The 18,650-nt window shown below is 30.3% G+C and overlaps 2 protein-coding genes and 1 pseudogene across 2 annotated transcripts in view; all 3 read right to left on the reverse strand.

The window, feature by feature from the left end:
- Nucleotides 1–1,622, reverse strand: part of LOC113375345 — a 46,250-nt pseudogene extending 44,628 nt beyond the window's left edge.
- Nucleotides 1–18,650, reverse strand: part of LOC113375344 (myb-like protein AA) — a 102,149-nt gene that overhangs the window by 57,008 nt on the left and 26,491 nt on the right. The gene's annotated exons all lie outside the window — the stretch shown is intronic.
- On the reverse strand, nt 2,161–3,374 carry LOC113376517 (activator of basal transcription 1-like). The gene is given in 4 exon segments (XM_026616464.1): nt 2,161–2,428; nt 2,431–2,511; nt 2,514–2,585; nt 2,987–3,374. Coding segments are annotated over 4 exon segments (600 nt in total). The 5' UTR covers nt 3,231–3,374; the 3' UTR covers nt 2,161–2,225.

Here is an 18,650-nt window from a genome sequence, read left to right on the forward strand (position 1 = left end):
TCTGCAGCTGACTCATTTGTTTCTTGTGCAGGGAGATATAGCTTCAATTCTTGAGGTTTTTCATCCTCTGAATAAAGTCGGTCGCAGAAATAAACCCTTGTTATGCGTATGTTGGCATGAATCTGCATGCGAGCTGTTTCCACATAATTCGATCCATAAGCACGTCTGGTCAAATCGGGCAAACTAAACTGAAGTGATTCCAACCATCAGAAAGCTCTACATTAAAAAATCCAATTCGTCATCCTTTCATAATTGTGATATATAAAATACTGGGACTACTATGAAGTCATTTTGGGGAAACATTAAATGGAAATTAAAAGTTTTTACATTTTTTTATAATATGAATGCACATGCCTTATTGACTTACAAGAGAACCTCTGGTTACTCTTCTGGGGTTTTGCTGAAATTTTTCATGGTGATAGAGTTGATAGTCAAACCAAACACCTTAAAATATTATAGGCCTATGAGAAGTGGTTTAGTTATAAAGATTAATTTAAGCTTTGAAAAATAAACCGCGCGCAATACATTCGAGTACAGTGTTCAATATTAATTTGTATTGATAGCTCAGTCATATCAATTTTTTATTCGTAAAATATTCGTAAAATATTTGCATTGAGTTAATAAATTATAGATATTTTTGAAATATTTAACTATTCAAGCATAAAAATATAAATAAAATTATAAATAAATAAAAAATATAAAAAATATATTTAACGCTGAAGAATTGAACTCGATGATCAGTTTTAACATCATGTATGAGTCCAAGCACAAAGCGTAGAAGCAAGCCCTTAAACTGATTGAACTACCGATATATGTGGAAACATTGTACGTGTGTTTTTTAAAACTACTATTTCAAAACTTTCAGTAATTTTCATGATTTAACCACTTTGCTAGGCCTATAATATTTTGAAGGTGGTTTGGTTTGACTATCAACTCTATCAAGATGTGAAGTTTCATAAAAATGCAGAATATCAAACCTGAGGTTCTCCACCTTAGAAAGGCTTTTTACTCTGTGTTAACAACTGGAAATATCAAATGTATTGTAATAACTGTTTTGACCACATAAAATGTCTTTGCATTGGCATGTCTATATATATATATATATATATATATATATATATTTGTTGTTAACAAAAATTAAACTGAAAATTTTAAATGAACTGATTTTTAAATAAAATTAATATAAATATCACTTACCCATTGGTATACAAGTGTAGACAAGTCCAACTCGTATCCTTGTTTCAGAATTAGAAAATCGAAATCTTCTATGCATGTCTTTATCATCTAAAATAGTTAAATCCAAAGAAAATACTTCTTCATATTTTTCACAATCATTACCAAAAATGGTAATCTGATCCCTAAGGTTCTATATGGATCTACAGGAGTTGAGATATATGTTGTAGCATAATTTGTTCCCATAATTTCGAGAACCATCGATTGGATTTCTTCATCAGGCATCCTCTTAATGTGCCCATTTTGTACCTTTTGATAAAATAATTAATTGAAAACTAAATTAAATCAATTCAATTGTTACATACCTTTTTATCCCAAATAGCAAGTGGCTTTCCTCCAGTGCTGAACAAAATAGATAGAAAACCACTCTGATGTTTATTTCTAAACATTTTTTATGTTTTTATTCTTATAAAATACTCTCAATATATTTTGTTATAAAAATATCATGTGACAGCATTTGTTTTCAAGCTTGTGTAGCACACAGAGTACTTGATATTTTATTTTCCAGCTTTAAACCTATGTAAAATTTAAGATGTATGGAATAATGCATAATCTCTCATTAGTTGGTTGCACAATTTTAATTTCCTTCTATGTACCATAAACAAAGTAGAAGATGAAATATGGAAAAAACTACAAAAAGTAATAAAACAATATGTATTTTGGCAGTCATTATCAATAAATCATTCGTAGTTTTAAAGTATTAAGAAATTAAGCTAATGAAGGATTTAACATCCTCTGTAATGGCAATACACGAAAAAAAAAGTATTTTGGTCTGTTATATATGGATAAAAAGCAGTTTAGAACAATATATAAAAATATATCAATTGATAAAATGACTAGAAATATCTATATAGTTTGTGATTCAATTTCAAGTATATAAAAAATGTACTGTCTATTTAATCTAGTCAAACAATATATTTTGGATGATTTATAATTTATTTAATTTTACCTTTTATTACAAAAATTTATTTGAATGATAAATTAAAGCTATTCTATGCATCATGTTGTGTAGTTGATGGCTTATTTTTAATAGCTTTCTTTTTTAGTTTTTCACTTTTATCTAAATTATTCTGGAAGTAAGTCGCTTCTTTCCTTGCTTGGGATATTTCAGCTCTAAGCCTTTGTTTCTGTGCAGCTCGCTCATATGCTAATCTTTCACTCAAGTGAACCCATTTAAATCGTGGTAAATACTTATATTCCATATCATATCATAAAATTTAGATTTTTTTCGAGTTCCTATTCTTGTATTATTTAAATTTGCTGCAACTTGTTTGGCTATCTTTTTTCTTTGAATTCAACCCAACCTTCAGTAAAATGCTTTGCAATGTGCTTGCCCTTTTTTGTAGAATTTTCTAAAAATTATTAAATGTACATTTAATTTGAAATTGTTATTTTTATATTCACAGCACATAGGCCGTAACGTCTAAGCTTTGCTCTGAAATGTTGTACTTTATACCGCAATTAATTATAAATTGAAATTATAATTATAAACAAAATACAATTGTATAAATATTATATCCTCAACAAAAACCTTAAAGTTTCAAATCTCTCTCTATTGATATTTCTCTAGCAGACAAAACAGTGTTATTAGAGTAGTCCTGTGAAGACTCGATATTTACATCAATATTCGCTTTCATAATTGTTATATGTTTGATAGTGAGTTTAATTCCGAAAGCAGGGAACATAGATTTAGGAGACAAATCATCAAAATAACAATGCAAAAGTACAGAAAAGTATTTAGTTCATGCTTTACCATCTGTAGCTGGCTGAAGGTAAACCCTGCCTAGTTCACCATACTGGCTGAATATTTCCCGAACTTTGGTCACGTTCATATATTGTGGGATAGTTGATAAATATATAATGCCACGTTTATATTTTTTGCTATTTACTTTAGGTGTAATACGTTCAGATTGTGCTTCGTCTAAGTTGTCTTGATCATTTGCAGAAACGTTAACTTGATCCACTTCGTTATTATCTTCACATTCCATATTCGTCATTATCTTTTGTTTATAAATTATTATCGCTACGTATAAGCAATTGTGATTAATCAATGGGAAATATGCGATGTTTACAAAACATAATAATCAATTCAATCTTCAATCGTCGGTGGAACGAACAATCATTGGTAATCTAACCTCACTTTGTCCACGCATGTATCAAAGACATAAACCGCCGTACGATATTAAGTTATAAACACCGCGCTAATTGGTTGAACAGAAATGTGTAAGATGTCGCTAGCATACTCAAAAGTCATACTTGATACGATACGAGCACACTTCAATTATAGGTTATGTTATGTCGTTATTGTTCATATGTGGTTATAATTTTAACGTGATATTTTTGACTTGTGTTAAGTGTTATGGGCTGAGAAAAGAGATTAAGATAGTATCAAATATGGCGATATATTTAATTTAAGGATAGCAGCACATCGTATTCTAATACTGTCTAGGGATACCAAGCTGTAAGTGTTTTATAGCAGTCAATTTATTTGCTTAAAATGTTACAAATCAAGTACTTAGTTTTAATATACTACAATTATTTTAGATTCTAGAATCGATAGAATGTTATTCAAAACGTATGGGTACAGTAAACCCTCGCTTTACGCGGCAAGTGCGTACCGTGCAGTATAGGAACCGTGCTATAAGAAACTCGTATTTAACATACAATTCAGGCTAATTCGTAGTGCGTTCTATGGAACCTTACATAGTGCAGTATGGGAACCGTGTTATGAGAGACTCAGAGTTGGTACAAATCGCACCATTTTTATCGCGTTGTATGGAGACCAAGAAATACAACTTGAAGTAGGAGAAATACGGACGAAATGACGTCAATGACGTGACGAAATTGACACCTTATTCAAAAATTGGCGCGACGCAGTAATCAGCTCAAACGTGTTCTTAGGCGGCTATTATACAATCAGGCATGTCTAAAAGATAAAAGTCGATAACAAAATTTATAACAATACCCTTTTGCACAACGAACTTATGGGCTGTTGACCAAATACCGTGTAATAAGAAGTCCGTGTAGTCGGAGGGATGTCGGATTTTTAGCTCCGTGTAGTATGGGAACCGTGTACCCAGAGTGCCGTGTAAAGCGAGGGCCTACTGTATATAGTGAAGTTTCTTTAAAAAATTCTTTCAACTTTTGCTGATGTTTTGGCTCGCCCGTAGGTAAGCGGTTAAGAGCGATGGGACTTGTTTCAGAAGTCCCGGGTTCGATACCCACTTCGAGCAGCCTGTTGTCAGGCAACATTGACAACGATTTTCACTTGGAAATATAGATAGCAATATGTTTCCAAGTGAAAATAGCCCTCACCCGGCATTGTTGCACCATACTTGCCCTATTACAGAGATTGTAATAAAAATTTATCATACAAAGATGTGACAACTGTTTGGGTTGCCATCTGTAAAAAAACAAACGTAGTTTGTAAGATATTAATCACAACAGCTCATAGAACCCATAAGTTCAGATCGCTGTTCAAATAAAATTAAAGAAAAAAACAACTGATGTTTAATTATAAAAGTTTTCAACTTTTACATCATGCTTATACGGGGTGACAGCATTGATTATAACTTTTATGAAAATATTTATAGAAAACTAGTGGTGTTTGGCATCGTGCCTTAAGGCAAATTGCTGGAACTTGCCGTACTAAAAGTTTTTTTTTAAAAAAAGATTAATTTTTTTTTATCTTAAAAAAATTTGATTTTTGTGAAAGTTAAAATTTTTGAAATAAATTGACTTTTTTGGGAAAAAATTTTAATGTGAAAAACGGTATTTTTTTACTTTTTTACTAGGTCTCCGAAACCGCTAGACCTGCCTTCCCAAAAATTTAATCAGTTCTTCATCTTGTCAATACAAGTAAAATCTTTTTTGAATTAATAAAATCGGACGCTCCGTTCTCTTAAAAACTGAGGTACCGCTAGACCTGCCTTAGCCAAAAACTAATCAGCACGTCTCCTTATAAATTCGAATCGAATGTTTTCTAAATTATTCAAATCAGTTGATCGGTGTTCCCGAAATCGTCGACGAAAATTTGTATCCGCACACACACACATACATCCATTTTTTCTAAAGTATGCCAAAATATTCAGAAATCTTTGAAACGCAAAGATATATAAAAATTTTTATTTTCGATTTTTTTGCGATTACTATAACTTACCCTACGGGAAGTTAAAAATTATCCCGTGCAGTTTGATTATGGGCGTTGAAGTAAAACTAAAAGCTTTAGTCAAATTCTAACCATTTTTCAGTTATCTTTATTAACACATTAGCATTACAGTCAAAAATAATAAGTATTTTTTTCTAGTTTTCTAGAATTACATTTAATTTTTGAAAATACAAAGAACACCAACTATCACTTGCAGAGTTGTGTTTTCTGGTGTTTTTTGTATTTTCAAAAATTAAATGTAATTTAAATAAAATATTAAAGAATGTGTAGCATATAAGTAACTGTTTTGAAATTACACTGAAGATGAGGCATACCATGGCTCCGAAACGCCTGTAACTACCAAATAAAGTGTGTGTTAAAAATCTGAGTGTTGTATTGTTCATATTTAACATTTAATATATATATATATATATATATATATATATATATATATATATATATATATCTTCTATATATATAAAAATAAGTCGGGTTTTCCTTCCTGACGAAATAACTCCAGAACGCACGAACCGATTTCGACAATTTTGCATTTGTTGAAAAGGTCTCAGGCTCAGCAAGGTTTATAGCTAAGAAATTGTTGTGCATGGCATCATGCCTTAATGCAAGCTGCTGGAACTTCACGCACCGTAATTAAAAATTCGTGTAATGACATTAGTGAGAATTATCAGAATTATGCTTGGTTAAGTCAACGAGCAATTCTTGCCGCAAAGAATAATGATGTACACGCTCTGAATTTCACCATTCAATCAAAAATTGCTGGCGATTTGGTGACATACCAATGATTCTGACTGGTCTTCCGTTTGACTTCAAACGATTGCAATATCCAGTTCGCCTTGCGTTTGCAATAACAAGTCGCAAAGCCAATCGCTTAGTGTTTGCGGGATAAATTTCTAATAGATTATTTAGAAAATCATTGTTTTTCACATGGGCAGTTAAACGTTGCCTGTTCACAAGTTGGAAAACCATCCGCTTTGTTTGTGTTAACGTCAGACCAAAAAACAAAAAATGTGGTTTACCAAAGATCACTTCAATGAAACGGATAATTTGCGGATTCACTTTCATTTACTTAGAGAAGTTCAACTAAAAAAACGTAATCAAAATAAATTCGTTACTGTTGTATAATAAAATCAAATTTTTCTTTTTAAAATATAAAACAAGCAAAAAATTTATTCATCTTTCTCACGAAACCATTTGGTGGCGAAACGGAGTTCGTCGGGTTTGCTAGTATATATATATAAATAAGTCGAGTTTTCCTTCCTGACGAATTAACTCCAGAACGCACGAACCGATTTCGACAATTTTGCATTCGTTAGAAAGGTCTCGGGCTCCGCAAGGTTAATAGCTAAGAAAATTAGTTGTGCATGGCATCATGCCTTAATGCAAGCTGCTGGAACTTCACGCACCGTAATTAAAAATTCGAGTGATGACATTAGTGAGAATTATCAGAATTATGCTTGGTTAAGTCAACGAGTAATTCTTGCCGCAAAGAATAATGATGTACACGCACTGAATTGCACAATTCAATCAAAAATTGCTGGCGATTTGGTGACATACCAATGATTCTGACTGGTCTTCCGTTTGACTTCAAACGATTGCAATTTACAGTTCGCAAGGCCAATCGCTTAGTGTTTGCGGGATAAATAAATTTCAAATAGATTATTTAGAAAATCATTGTTTTTCACATGGGCAGTCATACGTTGCCTGTTCACGAGTTGGAAAACCATCTGCTTTGTTTGTGTTAACGTCAGACCAAAAAACAAAAAATGTGGTTTACCAAGAGAACTTAGAGAAATTCAACTCAAAAACACTTAATTTTTGTAATCGAAATAAATTCATTACTGTTGTATAATAAAATCAAATTTTTCCTTTTCAAATATAAAACAAACAAAAAATTTTTTCATCTTTTCCACGAAACCATCTGGTGGCGAAACGGAGTTTGTCGGGTTTTGCTAGTATATATATATATATATATATATATATGTGTATATGATTTTTCTAAAGTGTTAATTGTTAATTTAAAATTAAGGGGCACAACTAGTGTAACCGCCTAAAAAAATGGTGATTTTTGGGAATTTATATTAAAAAAACTACGCTATCAATCATTTCAAAATTTTTGGAATATCTTTATAGATGTTTTAAGAATACATAGTAAAATTTTTGAAGAAAAAAAAAATTTTAAGTTATCGTCGATCTCCAGCGGCGCGACAAAAAAATGGCCCTTCACTGCTGCAGTCATTCCGGCCTTCTACGTGGATGAAATTTAGAAAAAAATAATTCTCGTTAAATTAGATAATATCGTCTGTAAAAAACTACGAACAAAAAAAAATCAAACTGACGAAATGACGGCGTTTTTTAAAAAAAGTCGAATTTTACCCAAAATTTTGATCGTTTTTGGACTGCCAAAATTCGATTTTTGATCCGATCAAAAAATCGATAGTTCATTTTACGGAGAACTATATATAGAACATGTAAAAAAAATTCATAGTGATCGGATCATTTGATTTTTAGTAATCGCTGCAGCAAATTCGGAAAATGCTGTTTCGAGAAAAACGCGTTTAAAGATAAAATGATCGTTATGCTATATACCAGGGTCGGCAAGCTTTTAACTGTGGTACCAATATGATTCAGGGTGCCGCCTGAAATATATAACCAGGTTCTGGGGGAGAAGTACTATAACCAAATTTATCTTTTAAACATTTTTATTAACTAGTGGGGTGCATGGCATCGTGCCTTAATTCAAATTGCTGGAACTTCCCATACTGAAATTAAAAATCTTGGTACTGAACCCAAAAAAAAATTACACAAAATATGTACACAGTATTAAAATATCTATAAAATATCTGATAATTTGATATACATAAGTCCAATGGGTGTAAAATTACTACAATGTTTGTAAACAATACTACAATGGGTGTAAAATTACTACAATGTTTGTAAAAATACTACAATGGGTGTAAAATTACTACAATGTTTGTAAAAATACTACAATGGGTGTAAAATTACTACAATGTTTGTAAAAATACTACAATGGGTGTGAAATTACTACAATGTTTGTAAACAATACTACAATGGGTGTAAAATTACTACAATGTTTGTAAACAATACTACAATGAGTGTACAATTACTACAATGTTTGTAAAAATACTACAATGGGTGTAAAATTACTACAATGTTTGTAAAAATACTACAATGGGTGTAAAATTACTACATTGTTTGTAAAAATACTACAATGGGTGTAAAATTACTACAATGTTTGCAAAAATACTACAATGGGTGTAAAATTACTACAATGTTTGTAAACAATACTACAATGGGTGTAAAAATACTACAATGGGTGTAAAATTACTACAATGTTTGTACAAATACTACAATAGGTGTAAAATTACTACAATGTTTGTAAACAATACTACAATGTTTGTAAAAATACTACAATGGGTGTAAAATTACTACATGTTTGTAAAAATACTACAATGGGAGTAAAATTACTACAATCTTTGTAAACAATACTACAATGGGTGTAAAAATACTACAATGGGTGTAAAAATACTACAATTGGTGTAAAAATACTACAATGGGTGTAAAAATACTACAATGGGTGTAAAATTACTACAATGTTTGTACAAATACTACAATAGGTATATATCATTACTACAATGTTTGTAAACAATACTACAATGGGTGTAAAAATACTGCAATGGGTGTAAAAATACTACAATGGGTGTAAAATTACTACAATGTTTGTAAAAATACTACAATGGGTGTAAAATTACTACAATGTTTGTAAACAATACTACAATAGGTGTAAAATTATTACAATCTTTGTAAAATACTACAATGGGTGTGAAATTACTACAATTATATTTCAACATTTTTTCTTATTTAAAAATCACTTCGTCTCGATATATTTGCGATTGCCCTGATTATTTTGTAGAGTGCCATGCAGAACGCCGTCGCGTGCCAAGCCTGGCACGCGTGCCGTAGGTTGCCGATGCCTGCTATATACTATAAATACACTCTTTAAATGACTGTAACTCAAAATCTATTGGGTATGTTATTTTTAAATAACCTATCGAAATATGGAAAAATTGAAAATTTGATTTTTTGAAAATTTCACACTAGTTGTGCCCCTTAAATAATTCAAAAGATTTCGGTCCACATATTTGTATCGTGCAAACTCAATTTTCTAGGATTTTTTAACAGATCGAAAGTATTATATAATTATAAAATGGTAAAATATCTGAATATGTCTATATATATAAATGTTTTAAATCGAATAATGATACATAGAAAACGAATTTAGCGTTAAAGTTACTCATATTATGAAGTTTGTTTTGTGTTGAGTTGAAAGCAATCATTAACTATAAGGAAACAGCTGGAACTATTTAGTAATTAACAAACGAAGCCGTTCAACTAACCAACCGTTTGACTGCGGTTTCCTCATTTACCGTGCTCATTTATCTTGTTTTGAAATATAGAAAGGGTTCATTATGTTATTGCATGCCAAATTAATTTGTTGAATGGTGACGGGTTCGGATTTTTAACAATTTGTTCAGCATCAATCAAATAAGAAATTCAATTGACTTTCCGAAAGAAAAGTTTGTTTATTCCAGAAAATCCGACTTTCCCATTTTTACGTAAAAAAGGTATGTAATTATGTGTAAGTGTGTTTGTATGTGAACCGACATTGGACTTTTTGTTAACATTTTTTAAAAAAGGACTGCACTGATTTCAAAAGTTTAAAAGCCATTCGATGAAACTCGATAAGGACTCGCGTAGATTTGTTTTGCCAGACGATTGGCCGTACCGTTTCGTACGAACTTACAGAAAATGCAATTCTTTTATCCCAGTTTTTACAAAAAACCTAATTCAATTTCGAAAATTTAAAAACCATTCGAAAGACATCGGTTGGAGATGGTGCTAATTACTGTTTAACGAACCATGTAGTTTTCTTGTATTTAGTACGAGTTCTAAGTGAATATTATGAAATATTTTGCGCCTACAAAAAGTGATTTAATTATTTTTTTTATTAAGTTTAGAATAATGGGCCGTGTTGAAACTTCAAACATTTATCGTCATTATTTTAAAAGTTGTGTCTCAATTCTTGTTGATCAAATCGATTATTTGCACGAGTCGGGATTTTTTATTTTGTCCTTAACCCTGTGGTTTCCAATCTTTTAGTACCGGACCTCCCCGTTTCTTTAAACAATGTACCCCCAAATCTTATTTTTTTCATAATCTGATTTTAAAAATACTAAATTGATATTATTAATTTATTTATATCGGGCTACAAATGAATATACAATATTATGTAAAATTATAGGGTAAGGAGGGGTTTAAAGGTCTGCGGGAGTTTTTAGTTAATCGGGAGATTAGCGGCAATATATTATATTTTGAAAATCCATAACAAAAGTATTTTCTTTCATTGTTAGTTTTTTGTTTGTGAGCACTGTTGTTCAGTTTACGATGTTTGTAATTTATAATGTTTAAGAATACGTTATTTTATGGTTTTATAAGTTGTATTGTTAATATTAAGTTAGATTCAATCGTTTTTTGTATATAACTTCTATAAAAGCTTACACGTAGATGGGGTAAAACAAACCAACTAATCCTTTGCCCTGGCAAACATATAAACCCTAACAAAAAGTAAATGGTTTTACCCATTTGTTTAGAAAGAAGTAAAAAGAAGTAAATTTGGTACCAAAGAAGTAAATTTGTTTAAAAAGGCAATTTTACAAGAAATAAATTAAATTAATAGATATTACAACTATGTTGATAATTATTTCTGGTTAAATTCCAGAAATTTTTGAAAATAGCATTTTGAAAACACCCCTTTGGAATAGCCTTGTGCCTCCCTGAAAAGTCGCGTCACACAGGTTGGAAACTACGACCTTAACCAGTTGCACATCGAGGTAAAGTATTGTTTTAAAAATTCTAATTATGTATCTTCAAATTTGTGAATGTTTTTTTTCAAAACATTTTGTAAATAGCCAAATGTCATAGATTTACACGCATGACGGGTATACTCGTCAATACACAAAATTCTCCCACTTCTCCATGACGAGCAGGAGTATTTAGGTATCCCATTTTTTTTTGGTCACAAAATCTATAACGGCCTTTTTGTGGCTTGCTTCCAACTCTTACATCAGGACTTTGTATGTGGCTTCTTATGCTGTTTAAGTCGATATTTGTCTGGTTAAGCAAGAAAGTTGGGCTCGTTGATGAGGGTCTACAATTTGGAAGGATAAAACCAATAAAAAAAATCTTTTTCTCATATTGTTGTTTTTCAATATTCATAATTGAGAGCATCATATTTAGCCATTCTCTTATTTTTTGCTTAATTGTCAGCGGCGCCCCTGTCTCTGCCCCACTTTTGGTAGCATTATAATATTGATAATTTTAATCTTTTTCTAATTCACATAAAATGATAAACTTACATTTTGTCGTTTTTTAAGGTAAAACAACTAAAATACCATATTAGTTCGTGGCAACATTTCACTTATACTGACCTGATCATATACCATGTAAGTCATAAACGTGTGACATAAAAATAGTGTTTTAATGAATTTTTTGCTTTGAAACAGTAAAAGTTTTTTTGATACATTTTTAGCTAAATTATCTAATAAACTTACCGTGGCCCATGTGAAAATTTTCTGATATTGTGGCGATTAATGTGTCTAATAATAATTTTATTATTACACGCGTGGGACTCAAAATCCGTCAAACTTTGTGACGGCTTTAGGTCTCTAAGACCCACAATACCGTATAGTATATTATATGATTTTGGGAGAGTACTGAGGAATTTTGCAGGCGGTGCAGTAGAAAATGGTGACAAAATTTGTCTTTTTGCACGTGCGACGGAAGGTTAAGGGGGTTGTTCTTTTTTTACAAAAAATGCGTGGTATTTGTTTTTATTTTTTCTCGATTTATCATAGAGACATGCGGTTTTTTAAACAAAAATTACAAAATCATAGAATATTACGAAATTTTCTTTTTCTTTTTTTCGCTGTCATTTTTTAACCAGGGGGCGACAAAGTCGGCCTTGCAAAATCGATCTCTTTTGCGGTGCCATAGATAAATCCGTTGCGCATTGCCTGTAACAAAAAAAAGAAACTACGTTGAAGAAGAAGTTTGAATCCAACCCCCCTACCAAAATGAAAGAAAAAAAGCATGAAGGAAAAAAATGGCAGCTATTTTTAAAAAAAAGTGTCAAAAATGGCGTTTTTTTGGTGCGAGAAACTTCGCAAAATTTTTTTGCGTAATGTTATCAAGTTGTTTGAGGTAGGGGGACTAGATATTGCAGTGGTGAACAAATAAAAAAAAATTCAAGTCGATCCGAAATTGAGAAAAACGTATTTAAAGTTTTTAATATAATGTACTAAATACACCATGGTGTTCAAAGATGCTGACACATTAAAAAGGTCATGTGCATGAGGTATTATAATGAAAAAGAGAGCAGCTGGCATACAATAGCTCCGGAGAGATAAAAAAACGGTTTCAGAGGATCATACATATAGAGATGTATATATCCATAACTTCGACAAAAAAATAGATATTGAGATGATTTTTTTAAAAAATAATTCTAAGGTTTTTAACTTTCATAATATCAAAAAATCTCAAAATCGAAAAAAATAAATAAAAACCGAACAACCCCCTTAAGGGACTTGAATCCAAAAAGAAATCACAAAAACGATGTATTGATTTAAAGTATGAAAAATACCAAAAAAGCAAATAAGTTCTTTGACAAGAAAAGTGAAATAATTTTTCAATTGACCTAATATATACATTGACCTAAATATCTACATTGGATTGCTTATATTTTGGTTTAGATCAAGATTTATATATAAAAATGTACTGTGACCTTTCTCGTTAACAAATCATCGTGTTTTATATCCTCTGTAAATGCAAAGTACGTACATATACCTACTATTTATGAGATCAGAATTTTATTATCCCTCGAGGCCTTAAAATATATGATAAGTAATAGTCATGTATGCATACACGAGTAAATGAGCGGTTGTTCACGGGATCAAGTTGGCGAGCGTCGGTTCTGTAAATCATCTGAGCTCGTCATATACGCATCTGAATATTAAAAGCACGAAAAAGTCTCACCCTTGCGCTTCCAGGGCACCTCTTTGCATTGTTTTATGAGCACGTACGGAAAGCGTGATATGTTTTATAAGCGACGGGCTCCTGGGAATCTGCTCCTTTCTAGAACCAGGGACCGAGGAGGAATTAACTCCACGACGTGCATTGTCTTATTTTATCAATTAATATTTGATTCACATTGCAAACACAAAAATTCTGTTTTACCATTATTGAATTACGAATTTTCTAGTTATTATTAACACGTTAATTGCCATGTGCGTCTGACAGACCACATTAATCACAGATGTCTGACGCAAACGATACAGTATTAGTTGCAGTGCATTTCAAAAAACTAACAATTTATTGGCTTACCACAAGCATGACGAAAAAATCAATTTTAATATAGGACCATGTAAGTCACAGATGTGTGACATAAAAATAGTTTTTTAATGAATTTTTTAACTTCCCGAAGGAGAAGTTTATGTTTTCATGGAAAAATCCGATTCGCTAATTTTATGTTTTCTCGACGTTTCAAGCCATTCTGAATCGAATGAGACTAAATTTGGAAAAAGTATGTATATGTGTGTGTGTGTGTGTATGTGTATGTGAACAGATTTTTTGCCGTAAATCGACGTTTTCTCAAAAACGGCTGGACCGATTTCAAAAATTTAAAAGCCATTCTATGTATCTCGATGAGGACTATTGTTTGTCAGTTTTGTGCGACGATCGGCCGAGCTGTTTCTTTGTGATTTGGAAAATAGTGTTAAACTTTTCGTCCACATTTAAGCTCATATTACCGAATCGATTTTAAAAAAAATGATGCTGATTAGTTTTCGGTGAAAATCTACCGAGCCGTTTTCTTGTAATTAACTGTTGAAAAAAAAATTTAAGCCGATTTTTATGGAACTTTTTTTAGCGATATATATCATGGTCTTATAGAACTTACTGTAATATTACGGTCTTACGACAAGTAGTTTAATTTTAAAAAATTCATCATAGTTTGAGAAAATGAGTAGTTTTTCTGACGTTAGCTAAAATTAAAATTAGATTTACGTAGTATAACGATAGAGTACTTGATCTTAATGAACATACTAAATCATTAAAGTCCTACGGAAACTGGTTCAATTATAAAAATTATTGATTTTTGAATATTTGCTTTTAGAAAATATTACGTGTTAATATGTTCGTTCGTTTTCAATTATGTATAATAAATCCACTCGAAATACTTTTAATCACTCGTAAATTAATTTATTTCTTAATTAACTTAAACAACTTAACTTGATTAAGTTGATTATTTACACTTATCGCGAAGTTCATGTAACTTGCCTCAAGGCTAAATACCAATACCAACTAGTTTTTTTTTGAAACAGTAATAAGTTTCTTTGATACATTTTTAGCTAAATTATTTAATAAACTTACTGTGGCCCATGTGAAAATTTTCTGATATTGTAGCGGTTAATGTGTCTAATAATAATTTTATTTAGATATTTTCATGGAAACACATTTATGTTCTATATTTTCAAGGGGGAAATGGATATGATTAGAAAGCAGTTAATTCCAAACTGATGTCCTGCCATCTTATACCACGACACAAACATTGAATTTCAATTAAAAATTTTTTTTTTATATATTGTGAGTTTAAACATCATTGAGTTTTCGAAGAATAAGTTTACCATAAAATTCTATTTAGTAAAATTATGTTTTCTCGATAATCAAAATCATTTTGAATTATTTGACACCAAATTGGAAAAAGTATGAACGCGTGTACAAGGAAGATTTCAATGAAACTATGTGTGATGATAGAGTTCACGGTCTTACCAATTAGACAAAAATATTATTAGAGTCTAGTAAGATATTTCAATCTTTATCTGAATTAAAAAAATCCTAAATTTTTCAAAAAAATTAAAAAATTGTACGATTTTTTTCTAGGTACTAAAAATACACGTGATTGTGGGATTGTGGGGGGCTAATTTTAAATATCACCACGTATCACCAAGGGTAAGGGGATCCAAAAATCCTTTGAAATCGATAACGTGACTAACAGATGGCCCCTTTGCTCACTATAGAGCTAAATATGTAAGAAACTTATTAACTTGCTAATATTTTAATTAATTATTCGTATAGATTCCTTAATTGGAATTATGTTTGCAGATGCCATTCAAATTAAATATTTTTGAATTTAATTTAATGGAATTATAAATGATATTATAAATGATATACTGAATATGAAAGATGAATGTAACGATGCGGTTAACATTGTTGATATGAATGTATTGGAGTTTGATTTTAATTAAACTCGATTTATTTTAAAAGGCTAGAAATAGATAATAAACAACACAATGAATAATTTTATTTTGAAAAAAAAGGTAGAAAAGAAACTAATTAGTAAATTCTAGGATTGGTCATCCGAAGAAAACTACACTATGCAAAAAAGTCTCTTACTCTTATATTCATCGTACTTATCAAATGATGTCTCAATGAGTAAATGTATCGGAACAACCAAAATATTAAATATTTTCACAATTACTTCAAAATATCTTAAAAATATCATGCTCCAATAAAATGCCGTTCTAATTAACTTCCCGTAGGGTAATAATTTGATTGTCATTTAAGAAAAAAGGCATGCTTGCTTCAGAATTACACTTTATTAGATATTAAAAAATATGAAAGTTTGACAATTAAAAAAATGCATGTTCTGTATTAAACTAGATGTGGTTACTGTACTAATAATGCCAGTTTGATTTTTGTGGTTATGTCACGCATGCAGTAGATTAAGTGATCATTATATTGAAGACGAATTCCTGACAGTAGCGCAAGTAATGCAATCACCTTACTAATTAATAATTGTTATATTAATTTGATAATTAAGGACTTGCTAACGAATGGCAAAGGTTACTCAATATCGTGAACAATAAAAAATAATGAGATTTGATATATTTTAGTCAATACTATGGTTCAAATTAATTTGTACGAGGATTCGTATACATTTCTTGCTGAAAACTTTTAAACTTTTAAACTTTGTGTGGTGAACAAAAAAAAAACTGTATGTTTATCACGAAAGGTGGATTAGATAATAATAAAATCAAATAATCAAAAAATCAAATAATTTATTTAACTTAATATGCCATTATAATGTCAGTAATAAGAATGAATGGATTATATTAATTTTTAGTAATTTACAAAATGCAAGTAATGTATTTGAGTTTTATTTTGTTTCAAAATTTTATAGAATAAAATTAAAAAAAATAGATATAATTTTTTTTTTGCGTATACAATTTATACTATAAATATCTCTATTATTACCACAAACAAAATATATATGTTATGAATTAATATTTTGAAAAAAAAAAATCATTTTTTTAATGATTAGTAATAGTTTTAGATAATAGTAATTTTTAATATATAATCTATATCAATTAACCAAGATCAATTTGTTTTTAGATTCTTTATTATTCTGTTTTAACTATCAACTGCATATTGAGAGCTATTGTTCTGTTAACACTTATTTATGGATTTTCGGCGAAAAGCCCAATGTTTCTTTTCTCGTGGATTTATGTTAAAATTTATTTGAAAACTTTCATCATCTTGGAATTATTGTATTGCGCATTTTTTTATGAACCCGAAGGTCGGCGTGGATATTTCTGGTCGAAGGTAAAGGTGTATATATTAGAGTAAAATTGGTGTATATATACGCGTAGTTGCATATATATATATACATATATATATATATATATATATATATATATATATAGATATTATAGCGGGTTAATTTAAAGGTCACTTAATCACATATGATTTTCAGATACTAGCGATCAAAATAAGATCCTTTGCTGAAGAAACCATACCTCTAAAATGAATTCTGACGGTCCCATGCATTGACCCAAAGATAAGGGTTAAATATTGAATAACCTCTTAGGGGTGAACACGGGCATGGGTGGATCGGCCTTCAAAGTTAGTGGCCATACATTTGTACGCGATGTACTCTGAATGGGTCAAAATGGAATTTTTTGAATTTTAACCCTTTTTTGGGTCAATGCACCCGACATCAGAATTCATTTCAGAGGTATGGTTTCTGCAAAAAAACTCTTATTTTGATCTTTTTGACCCCATATAAATCGACCCGCTCTATTTGTACGTATATGTTTCAGGTAAATCCTGACCCAGCCATTGATCGGTATATTTATTACGATTTTTTGTCACCGCTTGTAGCATATTTTCACTTTATACTAGTCGTCAATTCGCCACACTGTGCTCTTCTAGACGAAAAAAGAAAAAACAAACCGATCAGCAGGAGAAATTTGGATGAAGCTGAACATTTCAGTACGATAGATAACTTAATGCACCATAATACGTCTAATGCTTATATAAAGCTTATTGTACTCCAGGTGTTCTTTGTATATTTATTATATTTTTGACAAAAAATTGTATATTTGTTGATTGATAAAAACGTAAATACAATAACTTACTACAAGTTAATAATTAATTTATTTGTGGATGACACCAAATTCTACAAGAAAGTCGAAATTATTATCTCCCTATATATATGAACATATTTTTTTTTTAAAGTTAAAGATTAATTCAGCTCATAAATTAGTTTTAACTATAAAATGATTTTTTTATACAAGTTTTCATAACAAATTCTAAACGCGTCTTGATAATTCGAAACATATTTAAAAGGTATGAATTGAAAACGATCAGATTATGTTTCAATGCTGTTTTGACTTTTATTCCTTCAACAAACATTTAACTTACTTTCAAGATAATTAAAATAAAAATGATTTATTGAGAATCGTGTCGTCGATAAGTTCAGATTAAATATCATTTCAATATTTAGTAATTCTTTATAAATATTAAAAATAAATAGAAAACATAATCTCTCTTCAATCTTCTAACCAAGTTTTGATGATTTTTGCATTGAACTGAATTTCAATTGGATACCTTGGTTACTTGCAGTTGCAATTTGTATTTGTAATCTGAGATAAAATTGTTATAAACACGTATGGATCAAGATCAAGTTCTCAGTTTTGATTTTTTGTCATTTATGTACGTACAGGGTGTCCCAGCATTTGACCTCAAGCCGAAATGGGGTTTTAGTATTGACCATTTTTATTTATTTTTATTTTATTTTTATCAGGATTTACTGTCCTAATAAAAATATAAAAAA

The sequence above is a fragment of the Ctenocephalides felis genome, unplaced genomic scaffold, assembly GCF_003426905.1.
Source record: "Ctenocephalides felis isolate EL2017-DRISC unplaced genomic scaffold, ASM342690v1 CF-g0.4_SCAFFOLD_01886, whole genome shotgun sequence".
NCBI lineage: Eukaryota > Metazoa > Arthropoda > Insecta > Siphonaptera > Pulicidae > Ctenocephalides > Ctenocephalides felis.